Below are 24,924 nucleotides of genomic sequence, written 5' to 3'. Positions count from 1 at the left end.
CGCCTACTCCATGGCTCCATAGAGATAGGAAATGCAGCACTCTTATACTGGTCACTTATCTGTCACTCCCTCCCTGAGATCCTATTATTTTTCTCTGCTCTATCAGAGTCCAATGGAGAGAGATGGTTCCATAAAGCTAGGAAATGTACCACTCTTTTATTGGTCATTCTAGCTGCCACTCATATAGATCCTCCTCGTGTTTTGCTCTGCTCCCGCCTACCAATGAAGAGATGTCTCCATAGAGATAGAAAGTCTAGACTACCTCATCTCATGCAGACATTTGGGCCACTATCAGGCTTTCTGTCCCCAGGGCTCTTTTGGAAGGGATGACAATGACAGCCACAGTCACTCTGGTCACAAAAGGGCAGGAGAAGGGGACAGTCATTCAAAAAGGGTGGCAAGCTGCCACTGAAAACAGAGTTTGATGTAAAATAGCTCCTAATCATTCCTCTTCTTTCTTTTTTGTTACCTTTTTGGAACTGCAACACTTAAAACCCTGCCAAGGAAGAGACATTGTCTTTAGGCTGCAGGTATTAACAGTAACTACTACTCTGTGGGCCTTTGGAGTTACAGTTTCATGGGAAACCTGTCAGTGTAGCTTTTTGCTTTTCAGAGTCAAGAATGTAGCAAAGAATGTGAACATTACTTACAGCTCAGCATGATGAGTAGTGAATGGCTCTTTATTATGGGAACTCATTGCTGTCATTAAAGATCCAGCATGAGGTGTACTATTAGTTTGAGCATTGGACTTTTTCCTTTTGGGATTTCCCCAAAAGTAAAAAGGGGCCAATTTCGACCACTTTCTGTGGAGGATTTGAATCCCATTTCTGTACAGGATTTGGGCACTTAGGGCCCCAACAGACAGGCCAAGATTAAGCTGCTTTGGGTCACTTTGGAGGTATGCTCTTTAAATGATGCATGCATCCTAAGGACCGGAGCGCATGTGTCATTTAAACAGCATACCTCCAAAGTGACCCAAAGCAGCTTTATCTTACCCTGCCTCTTTGGGCCCATAGGTCTGTTACAGACTGCCAAAATAAAGCTGCTTCGGGTCTCTTTGGAGGTATGCTATTTAAATGATGCCTGGGTTCTAAGAGTCCAGAGGTCGCGCCAAAGCCACACTCCATTCCTAAGCACTGGAGGGCAGCTTTGGTGCAGCTTCCGGATTCTTGGGATGCATGAATCATTTAAACAGCATACCTCCAAAGAGACCCAAAGCAGCTTTATTTTGGCAGTCTGTAACAGGCCTTAGTCTCCTGTGTGTTAAACTTCTACGTTTCAGGAGACCAGGGTTGAAATCCATGCTCAGCCATGGAAACCCTCTGGGTGACCATGGGCAATTCACACTCTGTGATCAGCTTCCAGATAAGTCATGATGGAGGCCCCAGAGATTCCTAGAGAGAGCATATCAATTAAATCCACAAATAATCAAAATTGGTCCAAATGCATCTGAGGAAGTAGACTGAAGGCTGCAAAAGCTCATGCTGTCAATTTCTTTCTTTCAGGTAGTCTCAAAGGTGCTACAAGATCTCTCTACTACTTACTGATCCTACATCTTTGAATTCTCCCATTGATTCAGTAATGGGTCTATGGCAACTGGAGTTAACAATTAGGTTTAGGGCAATGTTCCTATTCAGAGGACTTCATCACAAAGAGGAGGAAGGAGGGAATAGGAAGGTGTGCAAACACAAACGTGCACATTGACATATATCACCCCACATCACGGTATGCAGGCAGTGTGGCATGACAAATGTCAGCTTTTCAGGTTACACAACCATTTGCTTCCAGAGTCATAAAATGCATAGCTGTTGTGAAGACAGGATGATCAATGGTGTAATTGGAACCAATGCTCCAGGGCTCTCAGGGGCTACAAGCATCTGGTATCACACAGAGAGAGACACACAAATGTGCACACTCCCACATTTCTTATTTAGCCTAGTATTTGGTTGGTCTTTTTAATCATTTGGTGGGATACTGCTGATAGTGATATATGGTGTGTATTTCTTTATTATGTTTTAAATGTAATTTAAACTGTTTTTAATACTTGTATAGTGTGCCTTCAAGTTGGTTCTGACTTATGACAACCCTAAGACCAGCCCATCACAGGGTTTTCTTGGCAAGATTTGTTCACTGCGGGGGGGGGGGGGGGTTGCCTTTGCCTTTGCCTGAGGCTGAAAGAGTGGCCAAGTGGGGAGTCAAATCCTGGTCTCCAGAGTTAATGCTCAAGCTACTACATCATACATCATGATATTTAATGTTATTTAATTTTACTGTTATTTAATCATTCTTTCCATGCTGATGCTGCTAAAGATTTTCTATCCAGACAAGGGACCGGGGGGAGCGACAAAGGCCTAGCAAAGCATTCTCCCTAGCAGTCTCTAGGTCTTTCAGTGCAACCTTTAGTTAAAGTTGATCATAGAGTAATGCTCCCCTTAGCACTCAGCAATAAAGGAGTCCACAAGACACAATGTTAAATTCCTACCATGCCCCTGAGTTGATCCAAGGCAACATGGAGGATTTTAAGTGGCAGCTTCCAATCCGAATAGGTGTTAATTGGAATATGGAATTTGAGCAAAAGCAAACTGCTGCAGCCTCTCCTAGCTTCTGTGTTCATCCGCCTTAATAACATGTGCCATCTTGACTACACTCTGATTTTGCTTAGCCAGACATTTCCCAATTTTTATCTGTAAAATGTTGGAGGATATTAAGGTTGCTCCCCTCTAATCTGGGGAACACACAAGTACAATAGTAGAGATAGGCACAAAGACACAGATGCAGATGTTAAGAACAATTTACATTTTGCTTCATCATGGAAAACAGAATAAATATTAGCCATTGCTTATATTGCTAATGTTTAACAGCATGAGACATTAGCATTATAAGGAACCGTTAATATTCATTCTGTTTTCCATGATAAATCTAAGCGTATGGAGAGCCAGCATGGTGCATGGTTGAATGTTGGACTACAACTCTGGAAACAGAGTTCGATTGACAGTGTAGCCATGAAACCCACTGGGTACTTTGGGCAAGACACATGCTCTCAGCCTCAGGGGAAGGCAATGGCAAATCTCATCTGAACAAATCTTGTCAAGAAACTCCCATGATATGGCCTTATGTATTTAGGGTTGCCGTAAGTCAAAAAATGACCTGAAGGCACACAAGAACAACACCAGCCTCACAACACAACAGAAGTCACACAGGCCATCTTATCTCAAATTACAGAGTTTCACTTCACCAGTCATAAAATATATAATTAAAGCTGCTTTTTGATCCCTAGGTTTACCTGGATCGGCCTGTTTACCTGGATCGGCCTTCCAGAAATTCCTGCAAAAGTGGTCCTTCTCAAGTTTCTTCAAGATTCCTATCATTTTTCCAAACAACTTCATCCTTCAAGTAAATTGCAGGTTGCATCAAACCTGTAACCAATTCCAAAGCGCAGTTCAACCTGTCATAGTAACAGAACATGGAAGACAATGGAAGGTCCTACTTTACTTCTGGAGTAATATATAGATATATCCTACAGCTCCCAGTATCTTTTAGCCAGCATAGCTTGTGGCTGCTGCTCCTGATATTCATGAATCTATGCCTTCAAATCACCTGTAAACTTATGGTGCCCCCCCCCACCCCATGGATTTCATAGGATTTTCTTGGAAAGATAACCTTCAAAGCTGGTTTGCTATTGGCTTTCTCCAAACCTTCCAATATTTCACAGTTAAAAACTGGGACATCTATGGCTGAGCAGCATCAGAGGGTGGTCAAGCAAAGTTATTCATGAGGAAGACCTGAAAATCCAGGAGAGGCTGTAGCAGTTTGCTTTTGCCTGAGCCGCCTGGGAAGGGTAGGATTCAGCTGCCGCCTCCTGCTGAGTTAAGTGCAAACGCCTTTGCACTTTGAACCCATTTTGCAGCAATGGAAGTAAGTTGAGAGCAAAAGGGGGGAAATGGGGGAAGGAGTGACAAACTAGGACATTTAAAAGCATTTGAAAATGTAGGATGACAGAATATTAACTGGACTGTCCCTGTCCCAGTTGGAGAGTATGCTCACCATGTCTAGCAACTCAGGATGCCTTAAGAGTGTTTACTGCTGTTTGTTTCTCATCTTCACTGCCATTTTATTTTAACATGAGAAAAGGGCAGGGGTAACCAGTGTGCCCCTCTGCCATCCAAAAGGAGGTGTGCTGGGCTTTAGATACAATTTCGTTGTTCAGCTTGTGGGTCCCCGACATTGAGGCCACCAGTGTTGTTGGATTTCATTTCCCAAGAAGACACATCAGGATGTGTTTGTTGCAGCTCCAGAGTCCTCAGACAGAGAAGGCTAAGTATCTCACAAAAAATCCCAGAATTCCAAAGCATTGAGCCATGGCATTGGAAGTTAAAGCAGTGTCAAACTGCACTATTTCTGCGATGCAGATGAGATCTCAGCCTCAGAGGAAGGCAATGACAAACTTACTCTAAATAAATTTTGCCAAAAAAAACCCCAAAACAAAACCCTATTATAGGGTCACCATAAGATGGGGTCAAACTGAAGGCACATCACAACAACAACAACAACAAAGCTATTCTAGAAGTGGTGGCATGGAAATAAAATAAACAAATACACTATAAATAAAGCACAAAAACACAACAGAGAGCAAGCAGAAAAATCTGCCTGAATGTAGCCATTTTCAGCCCTGAAATTGGTGAGACTAGCAGGCTGATCTCAAACATATTTATTTAGTTATTTAATGAACATAAAAACATTGCAAATAACAAAAACATTGGGAAATCCAGTAAATGACTGGTTGTACTTTTTCCTGCCGCACTAAGCAATGAGAGGCCTAGAATAATTGTATCAATGGGGAATCTGGCTCTGGTTGCAGCAGAAATAATGAAAGTTTTGCGGCCCTTTAAACATTAGCAATTTTTATTGGACATATGCATTCATTGCATCGGTTGATTGACCGCATTTATATGGTGCTTTTCTCCTAATGTGGATAACAATAAAACAAAATTAGCTACAAAGGTAGCAATAAAATCAAAGCACAATGAAAAGATTGTCATTGTTAAAATTATAAATTAAGCAATATAGAATCATTTTAAAAAGCATTCAAAAGTTAAAACAAGAGTACCCATCCATCCCCATGAGAAGGCTCCTTGCATGGAATTACAGTAGTCCATAAAAACCTGCTGGAACTAGAAGGTCTGTGCTCATCATTAAAGGAGCGCAAAGAGAGGACCAGGCTAGCCTTCCATGGGAGGGGATTCCAGAGGATGGGAGCAGCCACTGAGATGTCCTGACCAAAGGAGCCTGTGATGGTGATGGGACCAGAAGATACAGAGATAATGGTCTTTCAAAGACATAAGCCACACGTGAAGAAGTAGCCTGAAATCTACAAAAGTTTATATTCCCAATAAAAGGTGCTCATCTTTAATTTGCTGCAAGACTGTGTGCAGCTTCAACATCTCTTTTCTTTCCAGGTCCATACTGCTCTTTGGGGACAAAAGTCTCATGCTAATGGCACTGTCACTATGCCCTTTGCCCGATATCAGGAGCAACCGGAGTTGGGGAAGGATTATTGGACGGCACCCTCCTGGCACACTATGCTTTCTACCTGCTGGAAAGAAAGCTGTGTTCCTGAACAAGGGACACAGACGGCACAGGTAGCCGATCGCACCAGGGTAAGGAAACCCCATTTATTACCTAGCTCCAAAGACTCAGGAAATAAGCCATAATTCCTGATGACCAAACTCTCTGAGTGTCCTGGAAGAAACCTCAGATTTTGCAGGTTCCCAAGTGGTAAAAGTTTACCAGACTTTTGCCAGTCCCCCAAACTTCAGGGCATGCTGCCTGTAGCGTGGGAATCATGCAGCCCTCCAGATGTGGTTGGATTGCACTTCCCAGCATTCATCATTGGCTGTGCTGGCTAAGGGCTGCTGGGAGTTGCAGTACTAGTGCAACTGGAGGGCCACATAACCCAATAGCCTCTAGATCAGTGGTTCCCAAACTTTGATCCTCCAGATGTTTTGGACTTCAGCTTCCAGAATTCCTGACTGTTGATCAAGCTGCACAAGGCTTCTGGTAGTTGAGGTCCAAAACACCTGGAGGACCAAAGCCTGAGAATTACAGCTCTAGATCAGAGATGGTATCTCTTAGCATCCCTCACCCTTTGCAATGGTCTCTAGGGCTAATGGGAGTTGCAGTCTCATTACCAATGGAGGGCTACAGGTTCTCCCATGTTTGCCTGAGCAGACATTAGATGGGAGTCTTTTGCTTTAATTGCTACCAGAAGCCCCAGTCATTTGGCTGGCTGGTGAGGAGGAGAGGTGTGGCTGGGAAAGTTTACAAGTACACCTTTAGGGGAAATCTTTCATTTCCCCCTCTCTTATCTTTCATCCCACCAGCACAGAGAAAGGCAGGGACTTTCTGGAGAAGAAAGATGACAGCTCCTGGTCTTAGCAGAGTTTTGAGAATATCTTGTCCATGGGCCTAGCCAAGGAACCCAAGGAGACTGGGCTGGGTACTTCCTAACCTATTAGCCTGTATCCTCCTTCGAAAAAGAAAGAGTGAGAGAAAAAGAAAGAAGAAAACCACCACCTCAGGCTCAATGTTGCCCATGCTGTCACCATGGGAGACTAGTATTCAGGGATCCAGCATCTTCCACAGCCTCCTTTTGCCTTTATCCCATTGGACCCAAGAATTGTGGCTCCCAAGGCTTTTCTTGATGCTCTCCCTGTATTTTTCACTCTCTTTAGGTGTCCTGCCACCATGTGGTTTTGGGTGCTGCTTCCCGTGCTACTGGCTGCAGGCGGTATCATTGGCTTCTGGGTTGTGTGAGTAATATGGTACCAGGTTGGGCTCCACGGTTTCCTTTGTTTTGGTTCATTTCATGGTTGGGTTGTGTTTCAATTGAAATTGAAATGAAATTTGAAATTTAAATTTGAAATGAAATGAAATGAAATTTAATTTCATGGTTGTATGAGGATGAGTGCGGGAGGAATGATTCTGGCTTGAGACTTGGCTGAGTTGGGGAGATGCCTGCTCAGATCTGGTTTGAGAATGGTAATGGAGAGGGGCTCTCTGGGACCTGTGTGACCAGATGTTCTCCTTTGCCAGGATATGCCCTACATTTCAGCCTTCTATCAAGGAGGATTTCCTAAATGTCCTCCATTTGGAGCATGACTAAGAAGCACGAATTAATATTTATATGAGTCTTTGTAGCATTTCATTGGTAATGCCCTCCATTTCCTGGGTGCTTTGTCCTCCTTTGCAGTTAGGATACCTGGTCACCCTGTCTGGGATATGCATGCAGAAGGTGCCAAGCTCAACCCCTGGCATTGGCCTTTCTGGTTTTTCTTTTAAAAAATGGAACAGGTGAAAGAAATAGTATATCTTATCTGATCTCTGAGAGAACTGCTCCCACTCAAAGTATCCAATATAGGACTAGGTAGATCTTAAAACACAAAACTGATCTGATGTTAAGCAGCCTCATATTCCTTTTGTTTTCTTGTTTTTAGCAATATATGTTAAATTTGTTGTTGTGTTCCTTTGAGTCATTTCTGACTTAGGTTTGCCTTAGATAGCACCATTATCACAGGATTTACCTGGTAAATTTTTGTTCAGAGGGGTTTTGAAGCTGAGAAAGTGTGACTTATGCAAGGTAACCCAATGGGTTTCTATGGTAGAGTGGGGATTCGAACCCTGGTCTCCAGAGTCATTGTCTAATGCTCAAACCACTACATTATGCAGACTATACATTTAATTACAGTCTAACAAAGAACTCATCAGCCCTAGCCAGTGTGGCCAATGGTAGCTGCAATCTGACAACATTTGGGGTAGCACAAATTGCGCATCCCTGATTTAACAGCATTCAAAGACAAAGCCATGTTAGTCTGAATCAGCATAAAAAGATGTAAAAGAATCCTGTAGTACTTTTGAGAGGAACTGAGAGAAAGACATTTCTAGTATAAACCTTTTAGACTTCATTCCATCAGATACAAGATCAGATGCACCTGATGGAGCAGACTGGAGTCCTTGAAAGCTTGTGCTAGAAATTCCTTTGTTAGTCTCAGAGGTGCTACAGGATTCTTTTATATCATTTAAGAGCAATCTGACCTGCAGGTGATTCCTATCTTGTTAAGTATGCTAGAGTCACATTCAGTGGTCTGTTGGTGATGCCAGGAAAGAAGGAAGGTAAGCTTAAAATTTCCAAGATTTTCTTTTCGCAAGGAAACTGACTCTGGAGATCAGTTTGGTATCAAGGCTGTGGGAGGATGGCAGTGAAGTGTGACAGTACTATTACTATGTGAAGTTACTTGAAATAATGAAAGTTGGTTTGGCAACCCTAGGTGTCTCACATGTGGGATTCCTGTTCCCTCAGGTTTGCCATGGCGGTTGAAAATGGTTCTGTAAACATCACAAAAGTATTTCCATATATCAGGTACAGCTTGAATAGATTTCTAAGACCTGAAACACATGAATCTACGTGCATGTGCATGTGCGAGTACATGCTTGCATATGTTTGCCCCCCAACCCAAACAACAACAAAATACACAACAATAACCCATTTTAGGGTCATCTTCATGGGCTATCTTCTAAAAGTCAGCTTGTCTGTAAGGATCATAGCCTTTTGGGTGATTGCCTGTTTTACAGAATAGCCTCTACAGTACTAAGAAGTATGTTTCATCCTCTTGTTTTTTTTTAATATATTGGGCAAGGAAGTCTTATCTGTTTCCAAAAACCATTTGACAGCCTGATGAAGGGATGTGGTATCCAAGGTGGTAGAGCCTACAAGGCTTAACTGAAGGCAGCCTTCCAGATATAATGGGACCTCTCCTTTAACTACTTATATAAGCCCTAATGCTTTCTGGGACTTCTCCTTTAACTGCTAATATAAGCCCTAATGCTTTCTGGCATATAGACAGAGCTATTGACACTGTAGCCCAACTCTGAACCACTTTAAACCATATTCAGAGGTTGCTGTGTTGGCCAGACAGCAAAATACAACAAATGCTGCATGATGTATTTGTGCATTTTATTTGCTTCCATAAAGGTATCACTGTGGTGTGGATTTTTGAATGTGTTGTAGTCTGAACTTCTTTGTTTTCTTTTCATTTTTAGCAAGTAAATGTGCTGTTAATGTGTTTGTGTATGCATGCCTGTATGCATTAAAAATATTGACTTGGGCAAATTGGGATTAATATGTTTTAAAATAGTTATGTTTTAAATAAAATGCATTTCAGTTAGGCTTCCATCCTTGGGGATAATTTTGTACAAAAACCACCCAAAACTGTTTTGAAATGGAGGGTGGGGGGTGGAGAAACACAGGGCAAATGGGCACCTTAAGGGTCCAGCTTCAAAAAGGACTCATAGGCCTGTTACAGACTGCCAAAATAAAGCTGCTTCAGATCTCTTTGGAGGTATACTATTTAAATGATGCATGGGTCCTAAGAGTCCAGAGGTCGTGCCAAAGCCACACTCCATTCCTAAGCACCGGAGTGCAACTTCCGGATTCTTTGGACGCATGCATCATTTAAATAGCATACCTCCAAAGAGACCCGAAGCAGCTTTATTTTGGCAGTCTGTAACAGGCCACAGCTTATGAAATATCCCACCTTGTCTCTCCTCAGCACCTGTGGCGCCTACCCACCCCAGAGCTGCCTGTTTGGTCAAGTTCTTAATCTAGGAGCATTTCTAGGTAAACCTGGTCTCTTGTATAACTTTGCTACTGATATCAGAAGCACTTCCCATGGCCCTTCTGATAAGGGAACTGGCCTGAACTTTTGAGTCATTGTGAAATCATGAGACTGGCTTTGTGAGCCTGTCCTTTTCCCAGCGCTGGAGTTGTATTCAGAGTTCATGTCCCTCTTTAGGCATTTCATCTCTGAAGGGAGACCAGGCAGGTTTAACACATAGTGGTTGCAATTCTGCCTCCAGCCGCCTCCTGTCAACAGTGCAACAAATCCACACAGTGCCTCAGTGGCAGGAGGGGGCTGGAAGTGTCATCAGTCAGGGCCCTGTCTCCAGCATCACAGAATTCCTTTAGCTGATGTGGTCACCTGGATCCATACCTGAGGTGAGTTTGTGTGTGTCTGTCTATTGTGGTCATTGTAATTGTGTTGCCACTATAAATGTGAGTTGCAATATTTACAAAGTCACAAGTCTGGCATATGACATCTCAAATATTCTTTCCAAACTTTGTGTATGCCAGCGCATGGCACATGATTGCAAACAATGACAATAAGTGCTTTAGGAGTTGGTTTAAAAAAAGAAAATACTTGAAGTTCTTAGGTAATCAGATTCTTTGTCCATTCCCCAGTTTTTGCCATCATAACAGCCTCATTGTATGCTACAGTGGGCCCTTGGTATCTGCTGGGATTTGGTTCCAAGACTACCCACCCAGGATACCAAAATCCATGGATGATCAAGTACCATTATATACAGTGAGATAGTAAAATGGTGTCATTTACATAAAATGGCAAGATCAAGGTTGGCTTTTGGGGATTTATATATTTTTAAAAATATTTTCAAGCTGAGGATGGTTGGATGAATGAATGAAGAATCTGTGGATACGGAGGGCCAATGCATATTCTTTATTTCCATACAAAACAAACTTTATTTGGTTTAACCTTCATGGATGGTAGGGGAGGGCAAGTGAAGATATAGTAGTCATATCCTTAAGAAGCAGGAGATAGGTACAGAACAGGGGATAGGCTGGGGAATAGATGATTAAACATTAAATGTACCAAGCTCAGTGATTTCATGGATTAAAGTCAATATGATGTCTCTTCCAGGTGTAGTCATCTGCTTCCTAAAGTACCAACAAGTGCGGGATTATGGCTGTCACTCCCGTTTAAATATAATTGGGCTTGTTCTAGGCCTACTCTGTGCCCTTGGAGCATCTATTGTGGGCAACTTCCAGGTAAGAGGTTGCCAGAAAAGGGACATGGTGATCATAGAATAAAGAAATGGGGCAGATCTTAAAGGGGGCTATGCTAATATTACAAGGAGCAAGCATCAAAGGCTCACACCTTACCTTTCTTAAGTATCACCTTAGCATTAGAATTGGAAAGAGCTTGTGTCTCCTTTTCAGTAAAAAAAAAATCCCTAATTCCACTCTAGTTGAAAGCTGTTTGATTCAAGTATAGTTTAAAGATAAATAGCCACAAGAAGAGGGAAGCCTGTAGGAAGCGGGAAGTCGCCCATCAACAGTACATTCATTGCATTTTTATTTAAATGACAGACAGCCATTGCTTCTAACTCTGCATCTTTACCTGTAATATGTACATTTTCTACAACTCTCTGTTCTCATTTGTTCTCTTTATTAACAGTGATGCATTTCTTGTTTTGGGGCAAAAGAAGACTGGCCATCTTAGCTGGGGAGTAGGGCTTGTGAATTTAATTTCTAGGGAGCCAATGTGACATAGTGGTTTGAGTGCTGGACTAGGACTCTGGGAGATCAAAGTTCAAATCCCTGCCCAGCGAAAACCCACTAGGTAACCTTGACTAGTCACACTCAACCTAAGGGTGTGTATTCATTGAAAAGCAAACCTCTTCCAAACAAGACTTGACATGAAAACCCTATGATAGTCACCATAAGTGGCAACTGAGTTAAAGGCACGCAGTAGCAACAATAACTAGTTATCTTTGCAAGACCTAAGCAGAGCAGTTGATGACTGAGGCTCATTGTGTGAATAACTTCTCTGATTCATAGGGCCATAGGTTGAAGGAGACTTGACAATAAATAACAATTTCCCTCTACAGTATTCCTACAAGCCTGTTAACTTGAGCACTGAATGGTTTTGGTGGGGGAAATGTCCCTGCACTATGACGTTTCTTCCTTCTCTTCCCCCTCTCACCCTCCACAGCAATACAACCAGCTGGAAACCCATCTGTTTGGGGCCTTCTTGGCTTTTGTGGGGGGAATCCTTTATTTCTGGATCCAGACATTTCTGACCAATCAAGTGAAACCAAGACATGGAGGACCATGGATTGCATCTCTTCGGTTCTCTCTCAGCTTTTGTGGCTCTGCCTTCCTCATTGCTAGTATCCTCAACATGGCATTTAGAGAAATAGGGAAAGTGGAGGGAAAGAACTGTTGGCTAGGATTTAGTATTATATGTGGTGCTAGCAGGATAGAGTTCAAGGTTAGTGGGCAGTATTGTGTCGGGAAGGAGGTTGAAGGACATGGAACAGATGGCATTTCAACTATCTGAACTTTTCTTTAGAAGAGCTGCTAACCGTGTGTGCTGGTGAGGTGCTGTAAAGCAGTGCAGCTCAAAATGGTGCTGCATAGGCTGGTGCCAGTCCACAAGCCATGGGCTGCCAGTCCTTGTGGAGTTTCCAGGAAATAAACAATGGTAGCAAACAGGAAAATGGTCCCAGTCCCTGGCACATTGGGGAATAAATTGTTGACTTCCTACATCAGATAACCATAGGGAAGCACTACTCAAAATGGTAGTCCCTGGACTGGTACCAGTCTGTAAGTAATCAGTGGTTGGTCTATGGAGAGTTTCGTGGAAGCAAAGAAACAGTTGCAGCCAATGGGAAGAAATATGGTATGAGTCCCTGGGGAAGAAGTGAAAAATAGTTGCCAGTTTCCCTACATCAGCCTGAGAAGCAGAGAACTGTGGGAAAAAAACATTTAAATCCCTAGTGTTTAGCATCACATAGTTTCAAATAATTTAATATTAGTGGAGAGCACAGGCAATCCAGGTTTAGAAGGATGGTGTCAAAGTTGGCATAAGTTGGCACCCAGAAAGCCTCCTCTTAGGTGTGTATTAGACCTGTTGTTGCTTGAGCAAATTAGGATGATGAGACCTACAGGTAGCATATTTCCCAAGACCCACCCTCCTCCCAAAAGGTCTTAAGCCAACACTGGCCAATTCCCAGCCCTATTTTGGATCTAGGTTGGTATTGACAAGCACTGGCTGGTCCTTCTCCTTGACTCTTTAACCCCAGCGGTTGCACTCTTTTACCTGGAACTAGATTCTGAGGCAGCGCATTGTGAATGGGCTCTGGCCATGGACTTGTTCCTGCTTTTTGGCCTCTTCTCTGTGGATTTCTGGCATATAGGGACCTGCTCAGTCCATGTGCATCATCAACGGGCAGACCGAGAAACATCAGGCACCCAGGCGTCCACACAGACTCTATCGCTCTGATATCTATATGGGGACAAATGCTCTCCGTGAATCGCTCTCTCACGGATGGATCTCCAAGTTCACTTTTCTAGTGAGAAAAGTCGTTCCTCCTTTACTTTGACTTTTCATTGGCAGAGAAAGTAATTCCAACTTTCTGTTACAAGGGGGAAAGAATCTAAAATGAAGCAGATGGCCTAGCCATGTCCTTCTGCCACTCCAAAGAAAAGTGTCTCTGACTGTGACTCCTCATATCAGACCAGGTTAATTCTGCAAAGGAGCAGAAACACTCCCAACTGTCATTTGTAACATTTCAACTGTGTTCTTCCACTGACCATTTCATGCAGGTTGTTTGCCTTCACTTAAAGAAGGAACCACTAACAGCCCTCTCTAAGCCAATATCTTTACACGTCCATGTTATTTTTTGGTAGTGTCAGCAAAGTGAGGCAAATCCTGCCTCAAACTCCATGTCAAATTCCTTGGCTGTAGAAAACCAGTGTGGCAGAAAGATATTGGTTACTATTATTCCTTGTGTGACCTAGTTGGCTATACGCACAACTCAGTTGGTAGGACCAGCCTTTGGATTTGTCTGGTTTTTTATCTCATGGAGACGCCTAGTAACTGCAGTTTGTATGAGATAATGATGGGGTTATTCCTTCTAGTCTTTGGATCCACCACATTGTTGTGTAGGTGAAGAAGCAGTGGAAGAAAAATCCTTTTCCACAGACTTATTGAGTTCAATGGATCTTGGTTCCAATTATGATCTAGCCAACTGTGCAGGTGAATTTGTGAATATTTTACACCAGTTTACTAGTATCCAAGACAGTGGTTGTGTCATCCTACCTACCACTCTAAACACCCATAAATATGCACTATTACCAGTTGAAGCTGCCAGGAGGAAACAATTGGGCCCGAACAGACAGGCCAAAATAAAGCTGCTTCGGGCCACTTTTAAAGTGTGCTGTTTAAATGATGCATGCATCCTAAGAGGCCATAACCGTGCCAAAGCCATGCTCCAGTCCTATGGACTGGAGTGCAGCTTTGGCGCAGCTTCCGGCCTCTTAAGATGCATATGTCATTTAAACCGCATACCTTCAAAGTGACCCGAAGCAGCTTTATTTTGGCCTGTCTGTTCAGGTCCAATTATTATGTTGTGCTATGAAACCCAGACTCGAAGACAAGCACACACATCCTCTCTCATTTTTATATCCCCATTCGTCTTCTGTGGATGGATCCATTCTTCCCTTCCCAGCTCTGGCAGTGCCAGATCAACAACTCTTGTAGTACCAGTTTCCCTACTCTGTACAAAAGAAAATTAGTTTAATTGTCACATCGTAGGGATGAACACTGTATTCAGAGTCTCTTTTTTATGTGCTCCCTTAGGGGATTTCCTCAAACTGTCTCTTCCATAGGTGGTTAAACATTGGCTTTTCCCTGCCAATCTCAGCTTTTAACTTTGTCCTAACAGGATTTTTTTTTTCTTGTCCAATCTCATTTGTTTCATGGGAGGCACATTAATAAACCGAAAGTCTCAGACTGCTATCCTGTCCATGGAGGAGTGTATTTTGTTGCCCCAAACCAGAACATATAATGAACTAAAGTCATTGCAGTTTTCAATGCAGTGTGACTACCATCTTTACCTAGTGTTTGCTTACAAGCTTTACTGAAAGATGGTTGAATGAGAGCTAAAATCAGTTGTCGGGTTCTCTGACAAGATTTCTAGGACATGACAAAGGAATCTGGGTTGAGAAGGAAGTAATTCCACATGGGATCTGGATGGGAGAGAGCAAGGTGGAATCCTGTGTTCAGGATCAGGACTGAGAAATATATAAGGGTCGTGATGTCTCCATGTTTTACCAGAGAGCAGGCAGCAAGGAGAATTAATCAGAGTGTGTCCAAGTCCAAGCATGTTGAGCAAGTGCTAAACTCATGCCTTTTAACAGAAAACGTTTCATGTATAGTCTCCAACATACACATTTTTCCCCCAACTCATTCAGCTGCTTGTTCCAGTGTGTCCATGTTTGCTTTCATTTCTCATATATGACAGTCAACCTACACTTGTAACTTTCTTCATGTACGTGCATGCAAAGTACACAAGCTCTGTATATTTGTATGCATTCATTCAAATGCACAAACCCAGGCCCTTTGACTCTCACCATGGACACTTGAACATGCACTGAGTTCCCAATGCTAATTCTGTATGGCCTGTGTCATACATCTCTTCTTTGTCATTGCTTTCTATGTCTCTTCACATGCTGATGTTGCCTTTCCTTTGGACCCTTGACAAAGAAAGGCACCAGAGCATTTGCTCTATCCCATAGTCCCACCATCCGGACACTACTTGAAGAAGTCGTCACAGGAAACTAGTTCCTGCAATATTGAAGTAACACATAGATCAGGTCTCTGTTGCTCCTACATGCTTTGTTTCTCTCCCTCCCACCCAGAGTTACACCCACCCAATTGCTGCAATATCCACAGGACATCCTGTTCTGTCAGAGCACCTATCTATCCTACCTGCCACCCATGCTTCTGTATAAAATGTCGCTTTATTCATACACGCCATCTGCTCTCATTTATGTAGTGTCCAGTTCAAAACTGTAGATACCCACACAGCCATGAACCCACTCACAAGCACCTGCAGATCTAATTTCCACAAGTACAGTCTCTTTTACACATCCAAACATTCCCATATCAGTGCATAAAGAACCCCATCTGGGCACTCGACTAAAACCTAAAGGGTTTAGTCACTTCTGGAGCTTTTCTTTTGGTGATGGGGTATGTGAGCATTAAAGCAAGCTTTCCCACTTGCAACTACAAATAGTTATGTGTGCGGATTTCGGTGGTAGGGGATATGAGCGTTAAGACAAACTTTCCCACTAGCAACTACAAATTATGTGTGGAATTCATTGGGCTCCTACCCTTGTAATGATAGCCTCCTGACCCAGTCAGAACCATCTCTCCTTAAAAAAAGGGACCCAGTTTCCTCCTGTTGTCTCTGTCCATATAGACCAGCTGGAAACGAAGACAGCCACTCCCAATAGTTGACCAGAAATGACACTTAGTGGAACTCTGCATCAAGGGAACGCTTGAGTGATTGTTTGTATTTTTTTTTCTGAGCAATAATTAGACCCCGGAGATGACAGGACATAGGAGGGGGTTGGACAGTCAGATGGAAGGACAGGGAGAAGGGCAGTGGGATGTGGTTTGTGTTTGCGTGTGCATGAAAAGGCTGGATTCATGAAAGGGAGAGAGAGAATAAGACAGACACAAGTCCAGAAAATGGGGGGGGGGGGGTTACATACAGTTATCTCCTGTTCATGTGCACGCCCGCATGCGCCATCGCCCACATCTTGTGCCACCCCTTCCAAGTGAGAGAAGGGGACCACCCAAAGCAGGACAGAGAAGGAGGAGGAATGGGAGAGAGAAGCAAGATTGCTTTGTTGGATTTTCACTCATACACACACACCTTAGCTCACAGCTGCCTTTTTTGCAATGTCCGAAGCTGGACTCTTGTTCCAAGATCTGTTGATATCCATTGGTCTGCTGTTGCTTCTATAGTAGTATTGCACTAGCCTCCCTATGTCCTGCAACTTGATCCTGCGAATGCCATCCAAGGTCCAAAAGGAATCCTGTCCTCAGACTTGTGCCTTTGATGATGTCCAGGTCAAAATTTAGGCCCCAGATCTTAGGCCTGATATCACTGGGGCTCCTCCGCCTTCTGTCAAGACCCCAAGTCTTTCAAAATGTAGTTGAGCAGTCTCTTGTCTCCAACACTCTTTCACACACACACAAACGCATGCCAGACTGCCTTGTTGCAGATGGAAGCAGAACCTTAGGAAAAAGGAGTAGGGACTTGGAAAGGGAGATGAGCCATGAACTCACTGAAGCCCTTTTGACAGAGCTACCAAAATTACAGAGACAGAGCCAGTTAAGAAGCTAAAGGCTGATGCCAACAGCTAAATGGAAATCCTTTGATATTTTACAAGCCAGCAAGAGATTTTGAAAAAATGCCAAAGAATGCTGAATCTATAACCATGCTGGCTGAGTAAAAGTTGTAGCCCATACATCTGAAGGACAGCAGTTTGGAGGCTAGAATTGGGATGTTATTTTACTAAACTATTTCCTTTTTTTCTTAGAAACAAATACTTGTTGGTTTTTTAAAAAAACTCTAAAAAGTAATGTTTCCCCCTTAATACGGACAAGAAAAATAAGTTTTAAGTCTGACTTCTTTTTTCTAATTAACATTTGGGGGAGTGTTCATATTTTTAAACTTTTGAAACTACTGTAAGTGGTGTGTGTGTTTTAGGAAACAGGTAAACACATTCCTCACCCCATTGGAAGAAGTGGGCTGCAGGTAAATGCTAAAATAAACTGCTTAATTTTAAAGATGTTTTATTTTTCCACTTTTTATCTTTAGAGGAAATTATCTAATGCACTAGCATGTACTATTATTTGGGACTTCTCTTTGCCGCTACTTATAATTTCACAATTTTTAAAGTCTTCCACTGTTACTGAGGCCTGTTCTCATGCAGTGTCACTTTTGTACGATTTATGAAACATTATCGTCATGATTTATATTTACAAAATGTGATGAGTAATTGTGGAAGTTAGATATTTAAGGGTATTTAAGAACATACAAAGAGGCCTAGCTGGTTCTGTTCACACAGTGAACAGTTTTCTCATAGAAGTCCATAAACAGGACGTGAGTGCAACAGCATCCTCATCCTTATACCCCCTGGCAAATGATATATTGGGATGCTGGAGGTAATGTATATCTGTCATGTCTGTGAGTCACTGATTCTTATTCTCCATAAACCTGTCCAATGATTCTTGTTCTCCATACATCTATCCAATGCCTTTTTTAAGATGCCTAGATTGGAGGCCATCATTATATATTGGAATAGATAATTCCATAGTTTAACTATATACTGTAAGTTATTCCTTTTATTTGTCCCACATAATCAATTGCTTAAACCTTATGTAAACATAGCCTCCAACTTTCCTAATTTGACAGGGACAGTCCTGATTAATCATCTCTAATCCCACTTTTTCAGCTGCTTTAAAAAAATGTCCCAGTTTCTCTCTCCTCCCCACCCCTCCCCTTAGGTTATTTCAATTGCAGCAAACTGAGTTCAAAGTGCAAAGGTAAACTGATGCAGCCTCTCTGTTCTTCCTCATTACCATCTTGCCCACACTCTGTTGTTGTTGCTTGTTGCTGTGTGCTTTCAAGTCATTTCCAACTTACAACAACCATAAGGCAAACCTTTTGTGGCAAGATTAGTTCAGAGAGGGTTTTGCCTTTGAGGCTGAGCGAGTGTCACTCAGTGGGTTTCCATGGCCAAGCAGGGATCTGAACTCTAATCTATTGGAATCGTAGTCCAACACTCAAATATGTCACACCGACTCTCCTCCACAAGATTATTAATTTCCATAGCCAAGCAGGGACTCAAACCCAGGCCTCCAAGAGTCATAGTCCAGTGCTGAAACCACTACACCATGCTGGCTTTAACTCAGATGTTGCTTGGCCTCAAGTGTCTTAGTTTTCATCTGTGAAACTTTGGTGGGTATGAGTAAATCCCAGTGACTCAGTAAGTCACTGCTAGTTGGGACTAGCAACTGGGTTTACATCTTATCATCAGTGTTTCCAAACAAAGGGCTCTTTATGCTACCAACTCAAAAACGGTGCACAGCCATTCCATCTTTCCTTTGTTAATGGAAGTTCTGCAGAAAGCAATAAGATAGAAGCAACCATCCACACCAATCCAAATCAAAACTTGTTCGCATGTGAATGGAAAATATAAACACATTATTTTGCAACTACTTTACTAACTCAATTTTTCCTCACGTCGTTGATCATTTGTGGGGAAACAGGCTGCCACCTTCCAGAACCTGCACTGGATCACTTTTCCTTTCACTGCTTTCAAATTATTTTTGGCTTTCAGTACATTTCTCAAACCTCTTTTTCTCCCCCAAGTATACCTGCAAAATGTCAGCACTTACAGAATTGCTTTTATGTATTCACATGTAGTTTAATTTCATTATATTTATGTGGATTTCCATTTTGTTTGATACTCAGATTTGGTTTCTTTCTGACATCACACTTCAGGGGAGAATTTTGCAATTTTTTTAAAAAAATTGACAAACTGATTATTAGAATTCTGATAGGCATTTTAATTTTAACCTGTACTGGAAATAATGCTTTAAAAAACAAAAACTAATTTCTTCAAAACAGAAAAAAATTAAAAGAAGGGAATAGAAATTCCTCCATTTTTCTCCCACAACAAGAAATCTTCGGACTAGCTCTGTCTTGCAATTTTAGCTGATGCTGCTATGACACCATAAATAAATTGGTACCTTACAGACCACAGAAGGAAAATGAGGAGAAAGTGGATGTCTTGTGGCGAGGACCAAACTGAAATCAGGAGGGAGTTTGTGAAAAGGGCACACATAAAGAAAGACGCCCCCCACCCCGAAAAGGAATCAGACTAAACCCCCCATCCCTCACCGGCTCCTGCCCGGTTTCTCCTCCTCTTCCTCCTCCTCCGGTTTTTTTTTTGTTTCGGGTTTTTTTTTTCAGTCTGCCATTTTCCTTTGTTTTTGTTTACAGTTTATGTTCTTTCCCCCCTTCTGTTCTTCTGTGGATCTGTTTTTGTTTTCTGGTTGTTGTTGTTGTTGTTGTTAACTATTTACAAGTTCACAGTATGGGCTGCTCCCAAGATGGCAACTTTCTGGTCCAGGGGTGAGATGGGGTTGTCAAAATTCAAACCAATCCCCACCCGCCACCCTGCCCCTGTGCATCTCCGGTGGGGCCTTTACCCATCCGTATGGTTCACTGGTTGCTTCTGTCCATCTGGGGCAGCTGTGCAGCTATTTCCAGGGGGGTGGGGTTGGCTTCCTTCGGCTGCTTTTCCCCCTGGCTGCTCTTCCACTGCCCCGCTGAGCCGTACGTCATGGCTGCTGTGGGGACGGGGGTGGTGGTTGCTGGACTTGAGTCCCATTGGACGAGACAAGCTTCTTGTCCTTGGAGCCACGTCGATGGTGTTCAGACGAGACGTCAGATTCAGAGCGCCGAGATGGTTGGCAGCTGCGGGTTGGGGTGCCTGGCATACGGGGCTGCTGCCCATTCTTCTCATCTGGAAAGGGAGAGAAATTCAAATTTCAGGAATGTTTCACAGTCAGATATCCTTTTCCCATCCAATCTCTGGTTCACAGTAATGTCAAAGAAAGGCATTTCTTTTGGACTATGTACATAGTCCCACCAGACATGCTCCCTGGAGGATCCAACTTAGGCGAGTTCAACCCCAGGGCTCCAAGGCTGACTCAGCCTTCCATTCTTTCATAGATAGGGAAAATGAGTACCCAGCTTGTTGGGGGCAATTGGCTTACAGACTGTAAACCACTTAGAGAGTGCTTAGTTCACTATTAAGTGGTATAGAAATGTAAATGCTATTGTTATTGCTATTACTCTATCCTAAGGCCATTACTCTTCAACATTCTTATCAATGACAGAGATGATGGGGTGGAGAAAATCTTTATCAAGTTTGCAGATGATACAAAACTGGGAGGAGCAGCAAATATGTTGGAAGATACAAAAAGAATTTTAAAGAACCTTGATGATCTAGAAAACTGGACAGAGATTAAGAAAATGAAATTCAATAGAGACACATTCACTATTCTACATGTGGACCACAAAAACCAAACATGGGACAAGGGAACAGGGTGGCTCAGCAATACTACATGCAAAAAGGAATTACTGTTGATCATACTGTTGAACCAGTAGTGTGATGCTGCAGCAAAAAGGTGGAATGCTATTTTAGCCTGCATTGATACAAGCATAGTTTCAAAGTCAAGGGAAGTAATACCGGTAGTCTCACGATATTCTGTGTTGGTCAGGCTTCATGTGGAGTACTGTGTTTAGTTCTGGGCATCTCATTTAAAGAAGGGCACAGACAAGTTGGAGCAGGTTCAGAGAATGGCAATCACAACGATAAGAGGTATGGAGATTAAAACATATGAGGAAAGGTTAAAGGAGTTGGGCATGTTCAGCTTGGTGAATAGAAGACTGAGAGATGACATGATTGTACTTTTTAAGTACCTCAAAGGCTGCCACAAAGAGGAGGGTACAGAATTGTTCTTTGCTGCCCAGAGGGTAGGACCAGGGATAATGGTCAGTAAATTTCAACAACATTAGAAGGAGCTTCTTGACAGTCAGAGTGGTTCAGGAATGGAATCAGTTGTCCACAGAGGTGGAGGGTTCTCCTTCTCTGGATTCTGGTTTTCAAAAAGAGGCTGGAAAGCTACCTGCTGGGGATGCTTTAGCTGGTGATTCTGCACTGAGCAGAGAGTTGAACTGGTTGGCCCATTAGGTCCCTTCAAGCACTATGATTCTATGACTCCCTGACTCTACATAAGAGGGTCTCTCTGAACAGGTTCATAATAGCAGAAATGGTCACCTATATAACTAGGACCTAAACCATTTATGCTTTCGAAGTTAGATGCCCTGAATCCAATCACAGTACAGGTCTTTCAATGTTAGCAAAATATATTCTTGATACCACATATCATTTAGCTACTGAGCTCCACAGAGAAGCTCCCGGATACCCTATGGGCAATTCTTAAACTGTTACGTATCTGTTTTTTTCTTTTTCTGCTCTGACTTGTGGATTTTGGAGGTGCTGATAAACACACACAAAGCAGATCAAAACCAAACCAAACCCTGGAGTCTGTCCACTACTGCAGTACAGATCTCTGTAATACCACTGAATAGATGCAGAATACAGAAAACAGAAACGAGAGGGAGGGAACAACAGTTAGAGTGCCTCTTGTGAAGCAAAGAGGAAAAAGCTCACATATTAGAGACCCTCTTGTGAAACAAGGGAGAAAACAATCAGATTGCCTCTTCTGAAAATAGGCAGTCAGAGATCCCAGTGGTCACAATCTTGCATGGCTCAGCATAGCGTGGTTATTCTGCACCCAGAACTAACTGTGCTGAGTCATTTACCAGCCCCCAGATCTCCCATAAAGCCTCTGATGCTCCCTTCCATGGCAATTCTGTGCCTGATAGAGAGCAGTGGGATCACAGACATGGCTGACTATGTCCCTGTAGCAATTCACTAAGGTTCACCAGGCCCTCTCATGTAATTATTTCACATCTGGCTACAGGAACACAGTCAGACACTTCTACAATCCCATCTGCTCTCCACCAGGCATAAAATGGTGATTGAGGGGAGCTTCAGTGGCTCTACAGTAGGGGGACTGTGTTCACAATGGAGGGAACAAAGGAATACCACCCTCTGCACAACCAGAAATAGACATATAGGTGTAAGGTTAATTTATGCCTGCATATATCACTAACAGTATGCCAGCCTGCAAGTGCTTGTACTGAGTAAAGGATGGTACAGAGTAATCCTTACCTGCGAGGGCTTGCACAGATGGCTGGTCATGTGTGCTGAGCAGTTGCGCCTGAATCGTTTCCACAACCCGTTTAAACCGGCGGCTGGGACCTAAGCAGGCAAATATAGACAAACAGATCAGGAAGGAAACTTGATCTTCTGTGATAGATCCTAGAAGAGGGATTCCCAGAATAGGATAGTGCTACAGCTAGAGTCTCAACAGTAGGAAGGGAGAAGGGTAAATTATCAGTGCTATATAAAAGGGTTCTGCAGATCTCATAGCCAGATTTGTACTGGCCTGTTCACATACTTTGTTCCTTCATGATTATGTATTTAACCACATTTCTCCAGTGACAGTTGGGAGGAGATCCCTGAGGCACATGCTGGGATCCCTGAGGCACATGCCTATGCCTTTTTAAATCTTGGGGCAGATGCCACATTGCCTCGAAGGACTAGTTCTAGGGTAATATCTGGTAAAATCTGGTCTTTCCAGCAAGGAAAATGGCACTGACACGTCCACAGTGTGCTTATATACACCTCAATCAAACTTCATTCAATTTGAGAGCAACCGTCTTTCCTTAGTTACTTGTACTTAGAACTAAGATAGCCATAGGGGACTTGACAGTGGAATGCCATGCAGATGCTGGAGCTTATTGGCATTAGAGGAGTGGGGTTCTCCAAGCCTTCTCTATATAAGCACACCGTGGATGTGTCAGTTAGAGAAGGGATAGCACCTGCTGTGCCCTACCAAAATGCTTGTCCGTCTTGCAAAAGTCTTGTAGGTTTTATGGGATTCACAAGGTTGCTGCAGTCTCAAAAACAGAGATGTAAAGGGCCAGCAAAGAATACTTTTTCCCTGGCTGGTCCTTCTCAAGAGAGACACCTGAGGTCTAATCTTGGCATTCCACAAACAGACTCCATGTGACAGGCTCTCCAGTAGACATGGATATATTAAAATCTACTTGCAAATATTAAAACAGGGTGAGGAAGGTGTGACCTTGGGGTTGCATGTGGTGCCATGGCAGTTTTTGTGGGCTCTAACATCCTCAGTCTTTCGTTTTTGGGCAAAAAAAGATTGACTGCCTCTTCTGAAAATGTCCAGAAACACTGATACATTTTCTTTTAGAAAAGATGCAAGATTCCTCCTGTCCACTCTGCTTAACTTATGAAAATCCATTTTTCAAAACCAGAATTGGGCTTCCATTTCCATCAAATTATTTATTTAGACATTTTTAGACATGACCCCCAGATGTTCCTATGAGAAGAAAATTGGCCCCTGGACCTAAAACATGATTTTTTTAAAAAAACAAACAAACCAGGATCTGCTCTCAACATTTATGGAAATTATCATTATCATTATTATTATTATTAATACTTTATTATTTGCTATTTTGCAAAATTTTCTATGCAATTTCCTGTTTTTATTAAATTATAAATTCAATAAAAATAAATTTAATACATTAATATATCAATAAAAATTAATATAAATTAATTAGCATTTTAAAAAATAATAGCTTTTAAAAAATATCATCATCAACAACAACAAGAACAACAACAACAACAAGATGATGATGATGATGGTGATGATGATGATGATGATTCCCCAAGGTTATAGGGATGGTTCTGGTCTTCCCAATAACAATGTTAATATCCCACAAAGTTATAAATAAAATCAGATAACAAGCTAGTAAAATAATGATAAAATAATGAAATCCTTCCTTAAAATTGCCAGGAAGAATTGACAAAGTTAACAATCAGGAAACAATCTAATGAGCAAAGAAATAAGTCTTTATTTGGTGGCAGAAATGGCTGATTCTGGTAGCCTGCCCTATCTCAATGAGAAAACTAAGCATAACAATCAGGACCATCTATACACATGTATCTATAGAATTCACCAACAGAATGCATTACCCATCTTGTCAGCCTCTAGGGATTGCAAACATGGAATCAGGAACCAGCTGTTAGCTTCACCTTGCACGAAGGGTTGGCAGATTCAAAGATGGAGAACATGCAGGTAAAGAGGCAAGTTACAGGGCCAAATATAACAGCCGTTTGGCAATGACAATGGCTAGAAACTTGTTTTGACAGAGATTATTCTGATAATACCCCAGGACATACTACATTTCTTTCTCTACAGGGGCTGGGATCTCTTTATCCAGTATGAACATAATCTACACCTCAGGCCCAAATAAGTTTAACAGCTATTCTCCTCCCCACAAGGAAATGAGGGCTGCTATTGTACTAAAACAATAGTTTCTTCTCCCCAGAGAATCTGGAGATCTGCAGCCCATGTTAACAAAACATCTGAAAGTATTGTGGTTCCCCCCCCCCCATTTAAATCTTGGGGTCAGCAAATGTTGCCTTGCTTTAATACCTATCCTGAATTTGTGGCCATCACCCCATCTGCCCCTGAGTACGTG

The 24,924-nt window shown here is 42.4% G+C and overlaps 2 protein-coding genes across 5 annotated transcripts in view; one reads left to right on the top strand and one right to left on the bottom strand.

Annotated features, from left to right (window-relative positions):
• The first annotated feature begins 6,729 nt into the window (after positions 1-6,729).
• TMEM150B (transmembrane protein 150B) lies at positions 6,730-13,809 on the top strand. Its single transcript, XM_042476915.1, has 6 exons — positions 6,730-6,809; positions 8,357-8,416; positions 9,606-9,673; positions 10,770-10,897; positions 11,844-12,021; positions 12,937-13,809. The coding sequence occupies exons 1-6, from the start codon at positions 6,745-6,747 to the stop codon at positions 13,134-13,136; spliced, it is 699 nt and encodes a 232-aa protein (XP_042332849.1). The 5' UTR covers positions 6,730-6,744; the 3' UTR covers positions 13,137-13,809.
• A 5,865-nt stretch (positions 13,810-19,674) lies between these two features.
• BRSK1 (BR serine/threonine kinase 1) overlaps positions 19,675-24,924 on the bottom strand; it is a 59,172-nt gene continuing 53,922 nt past the window's right edge. For 2 of the 4 annotated variants that reach the window (XM_042475682.1, XM_042475684.1), the window contains exons 18-20: positions 24,416-24,430; positions 22,526-22,615; positions 19,675-20,245 (exon numbers count right to left, since the gene is read on the bottom strand). In XM_042475682.1, coding sequence (XP_042331616.1) covers positions 20,061-20,245; positions 22,526-22,615; positions 24,416-24,430 — 290 coding nt within the window. In that variant the 3' untranslated portion in view covers positions 19,675-20,060. The remainder of the gene's footprint in view (positions 20,246-22,525; positions 22,616-24,415; positions 24,431-24,924) is intronic. The other 2 variants (XM_042475685.1, XM_042475683.1) reach the window with 1 other exon arrangement.

The sequence above is a fragment of the Sceloporus undulatus genome, chromosome 6 (genome assembly GCF_019175285.1).
Source record: "Sceloporus undulatus isolate JIND9_A2432 ecotype Alabama chromosome 6, SceUnd_v1.1, whole genome shotgun sequence".
Classification (NCBI taxonomy): Eukaryota; Metazoa; Chordata; class Lepidosauria; order Squamata; family Phrynosomatidae; genus Sceloporus; species Sceloporus undulatus.
The sequence above is the reverse complement of the archived record's forward strand: the minus strand, read 5'-3'. Positions and strand labels throughout refer to the sequence as shown.

Bases quoted from the DNA above. Each gene is read 5' to 3' on its own strand.
- TMEM150B (XM_042476915.1), top strand. From the start codon at position 6,745: ATGTGGTTTTGGGTGCTGCTTCCCGTGCTACTGGCTGCAGGCGGTATC. The intron at 6,810-8,356 runs GTGAGTAATATG...CTGTTCCCTCAG, and splicing joins ATCATTGGCTTCTGGGTTGT to GTTTGCCATGGCGGTTGAAA. The intron at 8,417-9,605 runs GTACAGCTTGAA...GTCTCTCCTCAG, and splicing joins AAAGTATTTCCATATATCAG to CACCTGTGGCGCCTACCCAC.